This window comes from Myotis davidii, unplaced genomic scaffold (genome assembly GCF_000327345.1).
Source record: "Myotis davidii unplaced genomic scaffold, ASM32734v1 scaffold1330, whole genome shotgun sequence".
Classification (NCBI taxonomy): domain Eukaryota; kingdom Metazoa; phylum Chordata; class Mammalia; order Chiroptera; family Vespertilionidae; genus Myotis; species Myotis davidii.
This window is the reverse complement of record NW_006283826.1, coordinates 938480-957234: the sequence shown is the minus strand read 5'-3', so window position 1 is coordinate 957234 and position 18755 is coordinate 938480. Positions and strand designations below refer to the sequence as shown.

General features: G+C 39.5%; 1 protein-coding gene across 3 annotated transcripts in view; it reads left to right on the top strand.

The window, feature by feature from the left end:
* The window catches only part of MED13L (mediator complex subunit 13-like), a 248346-nt gene that overhangs the window by 223930 nt on the left and 5661 nt on the right, over nucleotides 1-18755 (top strand). For all 3 annotated transcript variants that reach the window (XM_015567540.1, XM_015567547.1, XM_015567549.1), the window contains 10 exons: nucleotides 1721-1913; nucleotides 2737-3163; nucleotides 4301-4520; nucleotides 5951-6139; nucleotides 9157-9407; nucleotides 9597-9739; nucleotides 12569-12727; nucleotides 14253-14429; nucleotides 15659-15807; nucleotides 18514-18675. In XM_015567540.1, the coding sequence (XP_015423026.1) occupies nucleotides 1721-1913; nucleotides 2737-3163; nucleotides 4301-4520; nucleotides 5951-6139; nucleotides 9157-9407; nucleotides 9597-9739; nucleotides 12569-12727; nucleotides 14253-14429; nucleotides 15659-15807; nucleotides 18514-18675 (2070 nt within the window). The remainder of the gene's footprint in view (nucleotides 1-1720; nucleotides 1914-2736; nucleotides 3164-4300; nucleotides 4521-5950; nucleotides 6140-9156; nucleotides 9408-9596; nucleotides 9740-12568; nucleotides 12728-14252; nucleotides 14430-15658; nucleotides 15808-18513; nucleotides 18676-18755) is intronic.

The following is an 18755-nucleotide window of genomic DNA, read 5'->3' as shown; positions in this document are numbered from 1 at the left end:
TAAGTTGGAAAGTTTTTCTAGAAATAAATTGCATTTCCATCTTGCTTTATTTTCATTAGATTTAGAAGACTTTCCTTTACTAGCCTTACCACACATCTTAAATCCTGTTAGCTGTTTTCCCCCATTGATGTGTTCAGGTTTGAAAGGATTGTTCACCAGGGGAAAGGGCAGTTCAGAAGATGAGCTGTGCAAGAAGAAGGCGTGGCTACTCTTTTTGTGGGAAGGGCAGAACTGTATAAAAATGTTCAGCTTGAAAATTTCTAAATCAAAAGATACATTTATTGAATCATGCCCCTGTTAGGTTTTGTTTAACACTACATTCATCTTAATACTGAAAATTTGATACACATTAAGAATGTAATCACCATCATAATGTAACAGCCAGGTATTTAGTACATAAATTCCTGTTACTTCTGAAAAATTAGAATCATGTCTGTCTTTGAAGAGAAAGTACCACATTTCTTCTGCCAAAGTACACACACACTAAGTTCTTTGTCCTTTTTACTTCTGATATCATATTTGGCAAGATTAAATTAAATAAGTTTTTTTATTACGTTTATTGGGGTGACATTGGTTAATGAGATTTTGTAAAGTGTTTAGAACTGTGACAGGCATATTATAAGTATTACAAATGTGGTTGTTAAATAAGATGCCAAGTTGAGTTTCAAAAATATTCCATAGCAGAACATCCACTTTCTATAAACATGAGTACACATGAAGTAGTAGACGTATGTGTTGCTGCAAAGTAATGAGGCGATGCTACGTATTAGGTAATGGCATCAGTTAAGCCACTGACGGAAACCCTTGGATACAGTAGTTTCTAAACAGTGCCTGGCCCATGGATACAAATAATATTAAGTCATACTTACCCTAACACAGAAAACTTGTCTAAGAAATTTCAAAGCCCAGCCATTCTCTTATGTGAATGAAGCCTACACATAAGTTACAAAACATAAAAGGCTTGCCGAATCTTTTTAGATCTTAAGAACTTTCATTTGGCAGCAGTACATACCTGCTTAAGATTTTGTAGGGCTTTGGTAAGCCTTCAGTTCATTAACTCTAGCAAGAGATAATAATACGGGCTCTCATGCTGGTGAGCAGGTAGTTAAGTAGTTTACTTTAGGCAGGTATATTAATTATCTTCCATTTAGTATCCTAGAAATTGACAACAGCATCTCATGCTAAAATAACCATTTACTTTATAAAAGCGATCAGCATTTCCGTGGCCTCTACTATTAGTGATCTCCAAGTGTCTTTAACAATCTAACAGATGGCCCATGCATTTTAATGCTATCTTATGGGAAAATGTTATGAGGAGGGATTCCTTAAGAGGTTTTAGTGGACAGATGTCTTGCTTAGCCTTAGTAGGCAGGAACCTGTTAGTTCCTTTTTGACCCCTAGCAGTCAGTGCTCCGCAGTTTTTCCTCAGGCTGGAAGAATGAATGGGCTGGGCTGCAGAAACATTTCTTCAGAAGAAACACTTATTTTTCTGTAGAGCAGCTACTCCAGGTTTTGGAGAAATATACAGCAGTATTATTAGGGTACATCATAATTACCAAATACCACCAGTTTATAATGTTGGTGTAGTTGCATGTGGTCACACTAAAAAGAAAAAGGAAAATGCCTCCATGTTTATGGTACGGAATGTGCCTCACTAACACTATATGCTGAACAAGGTGATGCGTTCTGTCGTAAGTAATGGTCTTGTTTGTGATATCAGATGTGTAGGCTTGGGCAGCACAAGCCCATCTGCAAAGTGCTACGTGATGGGATCATGCGTGTGGGGAAGACCGTGGCACAGAAGCTGACCGACGAGCTTGTGAGTGAGTGGTTTAACCAGCCGTGGAGCAGCGAGGAGAATGACAATCATTCCAGACTCAAACTTTATGCGCAAGTTTGCCGCCATCACCTAGGTAAATGGGAATTTATTTGGAAAAGTAGAATTTGAGAGAGAAAATAGCAAATTGCACCCCAACACACACCTGTTAGGGTGTAACATTATATTACTTTTGTCTAATGTTCCATTACTGTGTTTATTTAGATCTAATTTTTGCATTCTAGTTAAATGCTAACTTTTATGTGCATGTATGTTCTTTAAAAGCTATTTAAAGTTGCCTAAAGAAGTCATATCTAATTTACTCCAGAGTTCAAAAACTTAGCAGCATGGCTTAAGATTAACTGCTTAATTTTTTTTAAAATATATTTTTATTGATTTTTTACAGAGAGGAAGGGAGAGAGATAGTTAGAAACATCGATGAGAGAGAAACATCGATCAGCTGTCCCCTGCACATCCCCCACTGGGGAAGCACCTGCAACCCGGCACCTTTCAGTCCACAGGCCGACGCTCTATCCACTGAGCCAAACCGGCTTTGGCTAACTGCTTAATTTTAACCCAGATTCACAAGAATATCTAAGAAGCTTGTAAAGCCCTATATGCATAAGGGCATAATATATACCACGACGGCTGGTCTCCCATTTTTCAGTGATGGCATATGGATTCAGTCTGAAAGGAAAATGTTACAAATGATTTTCTTTCTTTTCAAGCAAGGTTCTTTTCCAGTATTTATAATAAGTATTTCCATGTCCATTTCTGTGTTTGTGTGATATATAAGCATGTGTTCAAGTGTGGAGATACTGCAGCCTGAAAGCATAGTTTTAAAAAAAGTGACCATTCTGAGTTTCTTTTGTCTAACACTGCAGAACCTCACTAATGTTGCTCTACATATATTCTTTCAGCACCTTATTTAGCCACTCTGCAGCTCGATAGCAGCCTGTTGACACCACCTAAGTACCAGACCCCACCAGCAGCAACACAGGGACAAACTACTCCTGGGAACACTGGGCCTTTAGCTGCAAATGCAGGGTCTGCAGCTCCCTCCACTGGCGGTGCATTTAATCCCACCTCCAATGGCAGTTCTGCAAACCCTGCAGCAAGTAGTTCCACATCTGGTTCCACCGTGCCACCGGTCTCATCGTCTGCCTCTGCTCCCGTCGTTAGCCAGCTAGGCACTACCTCTTCGTCAGGATTCAGTGGTAGTGTTGGAGGGCAGAACCCCAGCACTGGGGCCAGTTCTGCTGATAGAATGCAAGGGAACATAGGCTGTGGTGGAGACCCTGAGCCTGGGCAGAGCTCCTCTCAGCCCTCACAGGACGGACAAGAAAGGTATGTTACTCATTGATTGAGGTGGGTGACTTCCGTGTGGACTCTTACCTACTTTTCTTCTATACTCTTCTCTCCCCATCAACCTCGAGAGTCTCTAAATCCAGTAAAGGACTCTGATTTTCTTCTTCACAAGAGAAAATAACAGCTGTTAATCAGCAGCTTCACTGTTAAGAAATATGAGACTTCTTGCCCTAGCCACTTTGGCTCAGTGGATAGAGCATCAGTCTGCGAACTGAAAGATCCCAGGTTTGATTCCGGTCAAGGGCACATGGCTGGGTTGTGGACTCAATCCCCAGTAGGGGGCATGCAGGAGGCAGCCAATCAATGATTCTCTCATCATTGATGTTTCTATCTCTCTCTCCCTTTTCCTTCTTCTCTGAAATCAATAAAAATATATATTTTTAAAAATATGAGATTTCTTATAAACTAACTTAAATATTTAATTTATTATTAAACTTACTAGAGGCCTAGCACATGAAATTTGTGCACAGTCCCTAGGCCAGGCCTGCAACCAGGGTCGATCTTCCCCAGCTGCTGGCAGCTGGCTCCACCTCCCACCATCCGCGTCCGCCACCACCCACCCCCAGTTCCCCATTCCCCATCGGGTGATCAGAGCCTGCCAACCTGGGGGGAGGGACTGAGAGGTTGGCTGGCAGGCCCCAATCAGGCAATTGGGGCCTATGGGCTGTGGGCAGCTACTGCATTGAGCGTCTGCCCCCTGGAGGTCAGTGCACATCCTAGAGACCGGTTGTTTTGCCACCCGGTCGATTTGCATATTATGCTTTTATATATATAGATTAGCTTAATAGTAAGCTATTACTATTAACATATTTGTTACTATATGAATATAATGTTTGGATAAAAGTAAGCTATTACTGTTAATATAGTATTATAAACCATCTTTGTAGACTACAGCTACAGGAAAAAAGAGATCTCCCATTTAGAGGCAGTTACTGTCATTTATATCTATCTTGGGTGCTAACTGGCTTGGTTTGCCTTTATTTCAGTAATGTGACACATGTTAATGTTACGTTTCATCTGTAATCATTGCCCAAGGAGTCAGTGTGCACTAGACTTGACTTTATTTTTATATAATTTATGTTTACTTTTGCATCTCATAAGTGACTTTCTCTGCAGTGTTACAGAGAGGGAGAGAATAGGAATTCCCACAGAGCCTGACTCCGCAGACAGCCAGGCCTATCCTCCAGCTGTTGTCATTTACATGGTGGATCCCTTCACCTACACTGCAGAGGAAGACTCTACCTCTGGAAACTTTTGGCTATTGAGTTTGATGCGCTGCTACACAGAGATGCTGGATAATTTACCTGAGCATATGAGAAATTCTTTCATTCTCCAGGTAAGTATTTGCAAGTTTATTTTTTTGCCTTTGTTGTTGTTTACTAGTATATGAAAGTAAATATAAGTTCATGATTTTTTAAATAATTGGAAGTACATTTGATTCAGCCTTCATTACCATTTTGGTGTATTTCTAGCCTTTTTTCTGTATGTTTGTTTACTCAGTTGAGATCACACTTAATATAACTTAATAGAGGCCCGGTGCACAAAATTTCTGCACTCGGGCGGGAGGGAGTCCCCTCAGCCTGGCCTGCACCTTCTTGCAGTCTGGGAGCCCTCGGGGGATGTCCAACTGACGGCTTCATGGGGAGCTGGCCTAAGCCGTCAGTCAGACATCCTTAGTGCTGCCGCAGAGGCAGGAGAGTCTGCCACCACCGCAACTGCGCTCACCAGCCGTGAGCCCAGCTTCTGGCTTAGCTGCACTCCCCCTGTGGGAGCACACTGACCACCAGGGGGTAGCTCCTGCATTGAGTGACCGACGGGTTGTTCTGTCGTTTGGTCAATTTGCATATTAGCCTTTTATTATATAGGATATTCTTTTTGTATTTAATGCTATTCATGAATACTTTTTCATGTTATTTAAAATTTTCACAGCAACATTTTTAATGACTGCATATCTTTTTTATCTAATGATGCCTGTACAGTACTTAATTTGCTTCCACTTTTTTACTGTTATAAATAAAGCCATAACAAGCATCTTCATGTATAATATCTTTCTCACATTTCAGGTCATTTCTTAAAGTAGATTCCTAGCTATAGATTCTGATAAGCATTGTCAAATTCCTTTCCCAAAAAGTTCTACTTGCTTACACTTTTTTCATCATGAGTGAGCATGCCCATTTTCACCGCACCCTTGACAGCTTGACGGCATAATAATTGTTTTAATTTTATAATTTAATAGGTAGAAAACAATGCCTTAGTTGCTTGGGTTTTGTTTTACTGTTACTTTAAATAAAGTATCTTATAGAATTAAAAGGTCAAAATTAAAGTTACCAGAATAGGTTGTTAATAGTTTTTTATTGTTTTGACATTTGTTTCTCAAATGATTAGACAATAATTCCAAAGATGCTATGCACCCTATGTGTGTGTATATAAATGATAAATCTATTTTTAAAAGTTTTAAAATTGGGGACATAGATACAGTACATTAATAATTTACCCCTAAAATAGGAGCAGGGTTATTTCTAAGTGACAGTGTAACTTGACCAACACAGTGGCACCTCTTCTTAAATTGCTGGTGTACATTTGGAATACTGGATTTTATGTCACTGAAAGGAATTAAGATTTATTATATTATGTTTGGTATTCATATATTTTACAACTAAAATTCTCCTCCCCATTCAAGTTAAGAATTCCTGCCATTTCATTTTCAACTTTCTTGTTAGCATGTTTGATCTCAGTTTCCAGTTTTATTTGTGTTTGTGTCTGTAGATTGTGCCTTGCCAGTCCATGCTGCAGACAATGAAGGATGAACAAGTTTTCTACATTCAATACTTGAAGTCCATGGCATTTTCAGTGTACTGCCAGTGCAGGCGACCTCTGCCTACACAGATCCACATTAAGTCCCTCACAGGGTTCGGGCCTGCCGCCAGCATTGAGATGACCCTCAAGAATCCGGAGGTGGGTAGTAGCAGGCCAGACCTTTGCAGAAAGCCAGGGGAGTCGGTAGCTGAATTTGTTCCTCCTTTATTTAAAAATGGTAATTAAATCCTTAAGTCAAATAAAAGAGAGACTCCTCTGAACGCGTAAGGTTTTTTGAGAAAGAGGCAAGCAAACTCTTGCTTTTTTTTGATCTAGGACCTACGGCAACAATATGTTTATTACTTTTACTTATGTTTGCCTCTCCTATATTTACCTTGTTCTTTATTTTTTGAACCTAATCTGTGTCTTCAGTCACTAACTTTCTACCTTCTCCAGTTCTCTCTTGATCAGCAGTTGTGTGGGTGTTTATTTCATAAGGGCCCCTCCTTTTCTGATGCACTCCTTTCTTCTCTCCTCTCAGGGCTTCTGTTCCAAATGAATGCTTTTTCTCTCCATCTTAGTAACTACCTCCCACAGATATGCACCTCATGGGGAATTCCAAAACACCAAAACCAAGCTGTTTTAAACAAAGTTGTGCACCTCTGTTATTTTCCTAACCTCCTTTCACTGAAGGTAGATGCACAGGGCAAAGTTTAACATGTTCAAAGCCTTCAGAAGGTAGTTCCCACAACTGTATTGCATGGAAGATTATCTATTAGGGAAAGCCAACAAGTGTTTGTGTTTTGGGGGGTTTTTTGAAAACCCTATAAAGTGCTTTCCCTTCAATAAATAAAAACTTAGAAATGGACAAATGATGCAACTCTAGATAATACTGCATTTGTTGCAGCTTGGTTCACGTCAGCTTGGTCCCTGGAGAGGAAGCTGCTTAGCTGACAACCTACATTCTTTCTGGATTATATAAAATTTCTGTATTTGGCAGTTTTATTCTTTTGAGTTTGAAACTTTATTTTTGTGAGCAGTTCATCTATTTTCTCTATTAGCTTTTCTAAACTTAAAAAAATTAGGTTGTTTTTCTGTTTCTTATTTTGCCTCAGAAATTATGAGTTACTGCATTTCTTTATAAACTTAATTTTTTTACTTCTTGTGGTTATTCCACAGTTCAGATGCAGTCATTTCTTATGCTTTGATAAGAATTTATCACAACTTCAAATGGTAATTAATAGTATTCCGCATTTTCATAGAGGAGAGTAAAGGATATCCCAAGGCATGATGTAACATTTTTAAAGATTGTAACTTTGTGGCAGAGCGCCATCAGGAGTTTATGAGATAAAGTGAGGCTTAGAAGAAAATAAGTGAAAAAATGTGCTTTTTTCCCTTTTGCTTTGAAACAGGAAGAGGGAAATAAATCACTTGAGTTTATTAAAAACAAAAGAAAACCAAACGTTATGAATAGTTACTGAGGTTTGTACATTTTTACTTGCATTGCAGTAATGATGAATTGCCAAATGCTGCCTCTCCCTCAGTCTGCAGCTAGAATACCGCCTTTCATTCATTAAACAAAGCCGAGTGTCTGCTGTGCGCCAGGCCCTGTACTAGGTGATGAGGATGCAGCGGGTGGGGAACCAAACCACCAGGCCCCTGCTTCTGGGAAGTCTAACTCTCCACAGTGGTACAGTCTCATGCAAGCACGTTTCCACATAAGGAAGACTGTATCTTAGTATTTATCATGCAAGTTTTAGAAGAAATCTTCCACTAGTATCACTTTTGTTTTTCATAGAACATCCAGCATCTTATAAACAGGGTTTGGGAAGAATATGTTACCTGGTGACTTATCACAAGCTGTCTATTGCATCTCAGATATTTATTTTTCTTTTTTTATTGCACCTCATATATTTGACACTTAACCTGTTTCACACAAAATTTTTCAGGCAGCCTTGACTGGACTCTTTTTTTTTTTAATTATTGAAACATAATTCACATATAAAAATCACCTTTTAAAAATTATATAGTTCAATGATTTTTAGTTTATTCACAGAGTTTGCAACTATCATCACTGCCTAACTTTAGAACATTTCATCAATCCAGAAAGAAACTTTATACCTATTTGCAGTCACTCCTCATTTTGCCCTTCCTCCAGCTCCTGGCAACAACTAATCTACTTTCTGTCTCTATGGGTTGCCTGTTCTGGACATTTTATATGAATGGAATCATACAATATATTGTCTTTTATGTCTGGCTTTTTTCATTTAGCATAATATTTGAGGTTCATCCATGTCATAGCATAGACGTTGTTTGTTAAATATTGAAAAGTCGATGATTACATTTTGTCACAGTTTATCTAAAATGTTTGTCTTGGATAACAGCTATTGCTTTGATTTCTTAAATTACACACACACACAAGTATAATATACAAGCTGAAAAGTAATCCTAAGTGTACTGCTTGATGAATTTTACTAAGTAAACATACCATGTAACAAGCACCCCAGAAGCTCTCCCTTCTGGTCCCTTCTGTCAGTCCAGCAGTAATCATTACTCCAACTTACAACAACATAGTTTGGTCTATTTTTTGACTTTTATATAAATTGAATCATACAATTTATAACCTTTTGTGTCTGGCTTCTTTTATTCAGTGTTGAGATTCATCCTTTTGGTTGCTTTTAGTGGTAGTTTTTTTATTTCCTTTGCTGTTTAATATTGTGGTTGTGCATCTATATCACAATGTATCATTCATCTTACTAGTACTGTTGATGGGTATTTAGGCCATTTTTTGTTTGCAGCTTATATGATTAACACTATTATGAACAATACTTGGTGTTGTCTGTCTTTTTTATTTCAGACATTCTGGTGGGTGTGTGGTGGTGTCTCATTATGGTTTTAATTTCCACTTTTCTAATGACTAATGAAGTTGGGCCAGTTTACTTTCTAAAATAGTTCTTTTAATAAGGAAACATTGGTTTGGTTGGATGCCCTAGCTTCTATCATTAAACAGTCTTTTCGGTGCCTGTGTTATCATTGCTGTTTATATAGATGGTGTTGGTGGGGGGCAGTCTGTTACCATTATTTCCTCTTGGTTTCATTCAGTGCTGCTCTGGGTTGTGTTGTAAACATGAAGTTGAGTGGCTTTGTGCTGATATTGATTGTGATTTTGATTTCAGCGGCCCAGCCCAATCCAGCTTTACTCCCCTCCTTTCATATTGGCCCCAATCAAAGACAAGCAGACAGAGGCCCCAAACAAAGACAAGCAGACAGAGCTGGGAGAGATACTTGGTGAAGCGAGCCAGAAATACAATGTGCTCTTTGTGGGCTATTGTTTGTCTCATGACCAGCGCTGGCTTTTGGCTTCCTGCACTGACCTCCATGGGGAGTTACTAGAAACCTGCATTGTAAATATTGCTTTACCAAACAGGTGAGCAGCCTTGGTGTTGGTGGTGCATGTAAAGTGATGCTGTGCCTTTGTGAGATATAAATCTTTCTCATTTCTCTTTCTAAGTGCAATGGGTCCTGTGTGGGTGGGTTCTTTGGAATCCTGTTGGTTTTGTCCGAGTGATAACTTTAATTCATTTGAGGACCTTTCCCCCATTTTTTTCTTGTTTAGATCACGGAAGAGTAAAGTGTCTGCGCGTAAAATTGGACTGCAGAAGTTATGGGAATGGTGCATAGGTATTGTCCAAATGACATCTCTACCCTGGAGAGTTGTTATTGGTCGACTCGGGCGTCTTGGCCATGGGGAGCTTAAAGGTGAGAAATTCTTGAAGGCAATATGCACAAGAAACAATGGAAAAGGGCTGAGCTGATGCATTAATTGAGCTGAGGGAGAAAATTGTAGAATTGGTAGTAAGAATAAAGCAGATTATATTTTCACATTCTTTTAAGTGTACAAGAAACCAGCGGTTTTTAAACTTTTCATTGGCAACAAAACCATGTACTCAATCAAAGAAAATCTTAAATAGTGAACCCCACTGTAAAAAGAGAGAATGTTTTATTAATATAAAAAGCATATTCAGTATATTAGAATTTCTAATGCTTTTTTTATCTTGATTCAAAGAAAAGTACAAGTTAGTTTTAACACAGATTTTATGTCAGAGGTTACTAATGATAGAAGAAGTCGTATATAAGAACAGCTTTCAGGTTTTTTTTTGTTCTTTGTTTTAGTGGTTGACAGAGACAAGTGTTATATTTCTAGATTTTGCTTTGGCAGCACAATAGCAAGATAACCCTGATTTAAAAGGACTAGTGGTTGTAAATCGGAACGGTCTTTATTCACCTTGCCACTTTCTGATATTCTTCCGTCTGGAAGCTGAATTCCCAGATATATATACCAACTGCTTATCATTTCTTGCAAATACAACCGTCACAAAGCACTGAAAGTAACTAACGTAACACAGTTGACCACTAGCAGCTGTCTTGCCAAACCTTAAGCCCAGCCCATTTACTAACCTAATGCAGCTGCTTGCACAGGTTTAAAAGCCTAGCTTTCTTTCAGAAGTCTTATTAATTAATGACACATCTATAAAAAGTTCAGTATATGCATAGAGATGGGAGAGGTTTCTTTCTAAGGTCAGCACAAAAGCAAAAACAGGTGGTTTTGTGCTTGTATGTGTATTAGAGCAGAAAAGCAAACTTTCTTTATAAAGGGCCAGATAGTAAATATTTTTTATTTTACAAGCTAGCTGGTCACTGTTAGAACTACTGAACTCTGCCATTGTAACTTCAGAGCAGCCATAGACAACACCTTAGTAAATAGGTGAGGCTGTGTTCCAATAAGACTTTATTTACAAAAACTTGGCGGGCAGGAATTGGCATTGGGACCATGGTTTATTGATGCTTGTATTAGGGTGCACATGTTTTTTTTGTGTTGTTTTTTTTTTTTACATAAAACTTATATTTTATTTCAGGGATTCCACAAATAAGTGATACAGATATAACTTGCATTGTAGCAAGTGCCTGAGTGAGTTATTAGGGTGTTACAGCAATTGTACAAATATATAATATGTATTAAATAAGTGTTCTCTTAGAAACCCATTGTACATACATTATTTTAGTAATAAATTATATTGTAGAGTAATAGAAGATAGTATGTACCCTTTTCATTTTTTAAAGACTATTGTACTTAAAATGAATCTGATATCAGTAGCCTGGAGGCCTATTACATTAGAGGGTTCATCATTTTATTTCTGTCAGATTTCCTATCTTCTCTTCTAGTATGCCTTTTAGTCAACCTTATTTCTTAAAGGTTTTGAGCTACTCTTAACCCTTGGGAAAAGTTAGAATATAATAGAGAAGAAGAAGAAGAGGGGACCAAAATGTAGCCTCATCACTTAGTGTTTTGCGAAATTATTAGGCCATTGCCTTCCCTGTATGATTTATTAGAAGGGCACACTCCTCTTGTCTCTGAGAGGGGAAATGTGTAAGTGTGACCGAGAGAAAATGTGCTTTCAAGGAATGAAAACACGGAGAAGAGCCTAGCACACAGGAAATCAGTTTACTGACCTATGTCTTCTTCCTTCAGGGATCGGAGGTCTGCACACATTGCTTCTATGGGATAGTATCAGACAGGAGCCTGTAGATTTCAGTCAGCTTGATGAATTTCTGTTCTTTATCACCAGAGTGTTTGTGATAGAAATACTTATACCACCTTTTTCTTCTTATTTGATTTTTAAATACAAAACTTAATCTGTTTTATTTTTCTGTGGTTTTAAAAAATACTGCTGTGTGTTCCTGGCCACTTTTATTTCAGCCACTTCAATTTGAGGTTCATTAGGAATATGAAATAGGAAAAATTTTTTCCTTTCACCTTCTCTTTCAGGAGAGAACTGCTTGTTTGAAAACATATAGAGCTAGAGAAGCCTGCAGGAGTGGCATTTCATCAGTGACATGGTGGCAGGAGCGTGACCACGTCTTTTCATTTCCCAGAGTTAACATAACCCTAACAGCTCTCTGAGACGATATAATGCCATTTGTTTGGGGGCAGTACACAGATATTAGAAAGAAAATTTATGCCAACTTTTAATCTGCGTAATTATTGCAGCTTCATTTGGAGCACTTCACTCACACCCATTGTTTGTTAGTGCTTTGGGGCTTTCTAAGAAAGGCTCCCCCTTGCTTCTGCTGCTGCTTGCCTTTTGTGGAAACAACCAGTCTACAGCAAGCGGTAAACAAAACCGGTTTTCCCAATGGTACTCACCTCTGAAGAAAGTGCTGATAGGGGCTGTGAAAGAACCAGACCTGGGGAAGGAGGAGGAGAGATAGAACAGACTGGTGGCCTCACCAGAGAGCATCTGAAGTGTATAAATCTACTAGTACCTGGGTCTGTCCTGGATGCTCACAGGCCATTTCAAACATGGCTGCAGTCTACAGAACAGTAGACCTTTATTTCTTTGTTAATGAAGTGTAATAAAGGTTAGGTAACGTGTTCTTCATAGCAAGGAGAAGAACCTGTGGGAAGCCACATTCCCAGTAGGGCGCAAACCTGGAAATTCACTTAACCAGGCAACACTGGTAAACACTCAAACCTCACAGCAACATGAATGTGTAAAGACTGCGTATAACTGTGATACTTGGTTTCAGATTGGAGTATCCTCCTTGGAGAATGTTCACTGCAGACAATCAGTAAACGGCTCAAGGACATGTGCCGGATGTGTGGAATCTCTGCCACAGACTCTCCTTCTATCCTTAGTGCCTGCCTGGTTGCCATGGAGCCTCAGGGGTCCTTTGTAGTGATGCCAGGTAAATCTCTTCTTGTCAGTTTCATTAATGAGGCATCACGTCAGTTCGTCCATTCAAACTTAAGTTCATAGACAAGTGTAGAATGTATCTGTATTTTTTTATTTTTATAAGAAAAATTGTACTTGGGGTTCAAAAATGGAAACCATTTGGTCTCTTCCAAGGGACATAGTTTGTGATTTTCTTATCTTTATTGACCGCACCTTGGAGAGAGCCTACACTCTGGCTATGACTACAAGGTCTTAGAGTCATGGCTGATAACTATTGCCTGCCCACAGTTTGTTGTTAGATTATCAGGATCACCCTCCAAAAATGATTAACGGACACCAGCATGATACATATTTGAATATCCTTTTGAAGATAGATGTTTGACAGAATCTCTAAGCAGCCTTGAGAGAGCATATTTAGAGTCTCTCTTACATAGTTGAGGATGAATGGTGCACATACGGGTGAAGCATTTTGTTTAGTGCCTGGACCACAGTAAATTTTCAACAAGTACCAGTACGTGGATAGCCAAAACATTGTAGCCACAGAGTGGTTTTTTAAAAAATATATATTTTTATTGATTTCAGAGAAGAAGGGAGATGGGGAGAGAGAGAGAAACATCAATGATGAGAATAATTGATCAGCTGCCTCCTGCACGCCCCCTTCTGGGGATCGTGCCTTCAACCCGGGCATGTACCCTGACCGGAAATCGAACCAATGACCTCCTGGTTCATAGGTCAACGCTCAACCACTGAGCCACAATGGCCAGGCTAGAGTGTAGTGTTTTTTATTTACAAATTAGCAACTACACTATTATAATTTTATGACAAAGCAATTTTATACTTTTAAAACTGTTTTTACCACCCAGATATTTTTTTCATCAAATGGGAGACCCTGTCCACTCACTCCCTGTAAAGGTAAATAGGATTGGGTGTGAGATAGGTGGCCTGCAGGAGCCTGCTCGGTAGACCTTAAATTGATTGTTGCCTGCACTTGAGTAGATTACAAAACTTTCTTTGTGCTCTGTCCTCATCACAAAATGGGGATAATAGTTCTTATCTTGAGATGGCCATGATGATTGAATGAGGTGACACGAATAAATAATGTAGCATAGAATCTGGGATGTAGTAAGCATTTAATAAGTGTTAGTTATAACAATTATTAGTTGAATGGTACCATTTCTACAGAATTGTATCATTTAGGAGAATAGTACTTTACAGTTTGTGAGCAACCACAGGAGGAAGGGACGTGGGAGATTTATTTTTAGAAATACTTCTTATATAAGTAATTAAAACCTATTTGGTAGACTCAGTCCAATTTTATCTTAACCTTTCCAATATGAAATGAGGCTTGAGTTATTGTAGCTGTATGCTCTGAGTCAGTTTCTTATAGATATTTAAACACTTGGGCTCAACTTTGAATGTGTATTCATCATGGCAGTTGTGTCAGACTCCTATCTTTCCAGCTCAGATCCTCTTAAACACGTCATTTCTGGAGTTGTTCACTCCTGCACAAAAGGAATTGATACCTTTTTTTTTTAAAGATGCTGTCACAATGGGCTCTGTTTTTGGCCGAAGTACTGCACTAAACATGCAGTCATCTCAGCTTAACACCCCTCAAGATGCTTCTTGTACACACATCTTGGTATTCCCAACATCTTCAACCATCCAGGTGGCTCCAGCCAACTATCCCAATGAAGATGGGTTTAGCCCCAACAATGGTGAGTGGGGACCATGTTTGCCTAGAACTCAGCTTCCACAAGAGACAGAGCTAGCGTGTGGAGTCCTGGGGCCGCCACAGCTGTTCAGTGCTGTGATAGCACATGAAGTATGAAGAGGGGCTTATGAAGGTTGGAGAATCAGTTTGGTTTTGAAGATTTAATTTGTCTGCTCTGTTACCAATACAAATAAATACTTTCCTCTTTTGGGAAATTCACTTTCTCTTGTTTTTCATGAAAGACAAAAAGTAGTGTCTGTGTGGTAGTGTACTGTATGTGGGTGTTGCTCTTTCAATAAATATTTCTTGATCTGATGTGAAAGTATGAAGACTACTAGGCAATATGATGATAGCAACTGCCTTTAGCTAATCACTGGGAGGAGAATTTGTTCAAAAACAACTTTTTACTTGATTATTCTTAATAGGGTTTTTTTGATTGAATATATTAAGGCATTCATTAAGAAATGGTTATTTATAACTATAAATGCTCAATATTATGCAGCTATTTGCATTTTTTAAAGAATTTTTAACAGCTGCCAGCATTTATTCCTGTTAAAGGGGGAAGGTAAAAAGATACCCCACTATATACATATATAGTGTGAGCACAAGGTAATAACAAAGAGGAGAAAAAGAATCAGAACCAGTGTTCATGGTGATTGGGTTATGGGTGATGGTTTTCCTCTTTTGTACTTTTCTTTCCAAATTTTCTGCAGTGAGAGTATCTTACTTTTATAACATGGGAGAGGATTTCTTAATGAAAACGTGGTGCTTTGATCTGCTTGTGGAATAGGCCTCCAGTTTCAGGGCGAGTTCACACCATTAACATGCATTCATCAGCCTCCAGGATTTAGAGGCTAATTGGCTGCATAGATGGAGTCTGTTGTTTTCTTAGATGGTATCAATGTTAACTTTGTTTAATAATTAAATTGCTTCTTTAGTTGTTCTGCCATCTTTTTATGTGCCTTTGGAGCCTATACAGAATGTGGAGTTTTATTTTATGTTCTTTATTTCTTCATTCTGTTAATACTTCACATTAGGATATCTCTGGAGAGGGTGCAAAGTGAAAGAATAATTTGCAGCACCTTGCACTCAGTACGCACACATTAAATCTTACTAATTTGTTAACAGCACCTGCCTGTAATAATCATAGCTCCCCAAAAAGAGTGTATTGGTTAAGTTGGGTATGTGGATAATTTTTTTAATTTTTGTGTGTTTTTTTCTCTCTTCCTCTAGACATGTTTGACCTTCCATTCCCAGATGATATGGACAATGACATTGGCATATTAATGACTGGGAACCTCCCCTCCCCCAACTCCTCCCCGGTCCCTTCCCCCGGCTCTCCTTCTGGAATCGGTGTGGGCTCTCACTTCCAGCACAGCCGGGTAAGGATGGTGTGAAGGGGGCTGTGCGAAACCATCTCAGTCTTCAACAAAACAGTCCAGAGGCGGGGCCATCTTTTTACTCCATGCACCTTTCTTCTTGTTGGTCTGGGTCCTTGGAACAAGAAAAATAAGTGTGGGGAAGTATATTATTCCTGATAAATACGCTTTTTCAGAAGAATGGTCTTATTAATGCTGGGAGGGTTGTGTGCAATCACTGTTTTCTTAACAAAAGTTAGTTTGGGTAACTTGCTGCTTCCCGCTTATTTTTTTAATTTTTGCCCAGAGAGTGATTTTCCAGAGGCCAGGTTGACAGTCCTACTTATTTAAAAGCAAAGTAACTGTGTTAACTGAAGGACACATCCTTGATGGGTGATTATTCTGAAAGGAGCCTGCCGGTTGTGTTCCATGCTGTGGTGCCTTCCGGCATGTGGTCCCCATCTCCTCTGCAGCCAGCTCACAGGAAAGCCACAGGAGGCTGACTTTGGAGAAGTGTTCAGGTTGATGTATTAGTTCACACAAACACTTCATCCATGCTTTTGTTCCGGCCCTCCGGTCCAGTTTAAGAACCCATTGTGGCCCTCGAGTCAAAAAGTTTCTCCACCCCTGTGCTAGAGTATCAAAGAAAAAAACAGAGCTTACAAGTAGTTTCATCTTTAAATGTCATAGGGATATCAACTGTAGAGCTAAAGGCTTGGCCATTGCTCATGCTTTGTTTAAATGCTTGAGGATTCATGCCTTATCACTGTGTTGTACTTTTACTTAAAATATTAAGAGACTGAGGGGTTAAGACACAGAAGAACTGCTATGTCTAATGTATCAAACTGGACAAATATAAGCAACCCTGCTCAACTCATTTAGACACATAGGTGTACTTAGAGGACTTCGGCTTCTGTCAGGCGGGACTTTTATTGCCAGCCCTGAGTTTAACCAGAGAGAGAAGATTTTAAACTTTAGTCACAGAGCAGTGAAACCAGGGAAGGTCCACCCCGTGGTTGCCTTCATGATACTGCCTGTCCCCACCTCCTCCTCCTGGAAGGAGAGATTGTAAATGTCTTTATTCCCTAAAAAAAACATTTTCCAGTTGATGACAATTAGTTTCCTGGAGATTTTTGTGATAGGAACCAAATTTTTATACTGGATAGTTTTAAATTTAGGATTACTGTGAATTCTAGAGGCAAATAGCATATCATCAGCTAAGAGTGCATGCCCTGGATGTGGATAAATATAGCTCTGAGTTACAGCTGTGTGGCTGACTAGCTCTGTGGCCCTGGACAAGCGTTCCCCCTCTCAGCCTTAGTTACCTATCTGTGAAATGGAAATACTACTACCGCCTCGACTACTGATCGTATTCAGTGTCTTCATTAGAGTTGGTGATTGAATTGTGATGTTAGTTTTATAAGAAACAGAGATGTGCTATATTTTCTCTCTTTGTTGGAGCCCCCAACCCTAAAGGCTTTCATTGAATGCCACAGTTTAAACTGCACGGCTTTGAAGCTAGCTAGTCAGGTGGCCTTTCTCAATTCAGAGCACCTATAGCCAGGTGACCCCTGAGAGGTTTTTAGCATTTCCTCTTTCTGAGCCATTAACATTCTTTGATATCCAGTGAAGACATTACAACGGGAAAGAATTTGTTCAAGGTTGTAGTAAGTTTTTATCTTTTAACCATCTCAGGTCTAATACAACTTGGTTTAGTAGTTGAGGATTTCCCCCCGCTTGAAGCAGAAGGCTCGTGAAAACAGACTACTTGTTACTGCTTACATGAAAACTATACTAGTATTTTTAACTCTTGAAGCTAGCTAAAAGAATCAGAGGTGAGGAAATGCCCGTTTCAGAAATGCACAGGAGTCTCTTACAAGAGCCTGTCAGGAAAGCTGCTGGCATTCACAGAGCTTCTGCAGGAGCAGCTCACATTGCTGGCAGGTCAGTCGGGAGTGTCCCACTCTGCAGGCAGCCAGGAAGGGCTGTGTGTCCTGACAGTGGCATTGACAGCACACGGCCAGGTGCACTGTGCATTTGGGGTTGGCTGCTGGCACATGAGTGCAGAGATAGCTTTAGCTGTCAGAGATTCACTCTCTGCATTTTTTGTTTGATACCTAATAATGCCACGCAACAAGCTACATTCTGCAGACAAGAAACCAAAGAAAATAAATTCGCTCTTAATTGATTGAGGTCATTGGTTTCGCTGGTACCTTCTGCCAGAGCAGTACTTTCCCTCAGATATCCGTGTGCAGCAGAGACAGTGCCTCTCCTACTGACCTTTCTCCGTTACCTGGCATTTTGGGGTGAGATGCTGCCTGAAAGGGGATTGCTCACCACAGTGTGCAGGGTGACTTGATAAAAAGTGGATGACGGTGGTCAAAGGTACAAACTTCCAGTTATAAAACAAATCAATCACAGGACATATGTACAGCGTGGTGACTATAGGTAATAATAGTGTCACATATTTGAAAGTTGATAAAAAGTAGATCTGAAGCTTTCTCATCACAAGGAAAATGTTTTGTAAATATGTGTGGTGATGGATGTCAACCACTTACTGTGTGATCACTTTGCAATAGATATAAATATCCAAATATGAATTATTACATTGTTCACCTGAAGCTCATATAATGTTTTATGTCAGTTACATCTCAGTGTGTTTTCAAGTTGATTTCTAAAATCGTGTGATTGGGTGACAAACGCTGATCATGCTGGGCACTTGTTCTGTAGAGCCAGGGCGAGCGCCTTCTTTCTCGAGAGGCTCCGGAGGAGCTGAAGCAGCAGCCGCTGGCCCTGGGGTATTTCGTATCAACTGCCAAAGCTGAGAATCTCCCCCAGTGGTTTTGGTCATCGTGTCCCCAGGCTCAGAACCAGTGTCCCCTCTTCCTAAAGGTTGGTTTGGTATCATATTTGAAGTTTTGGGGGGGGGGGGGGATGAGTAACTTTTGCTGTTTGGTTAGAAATTTCTGTCA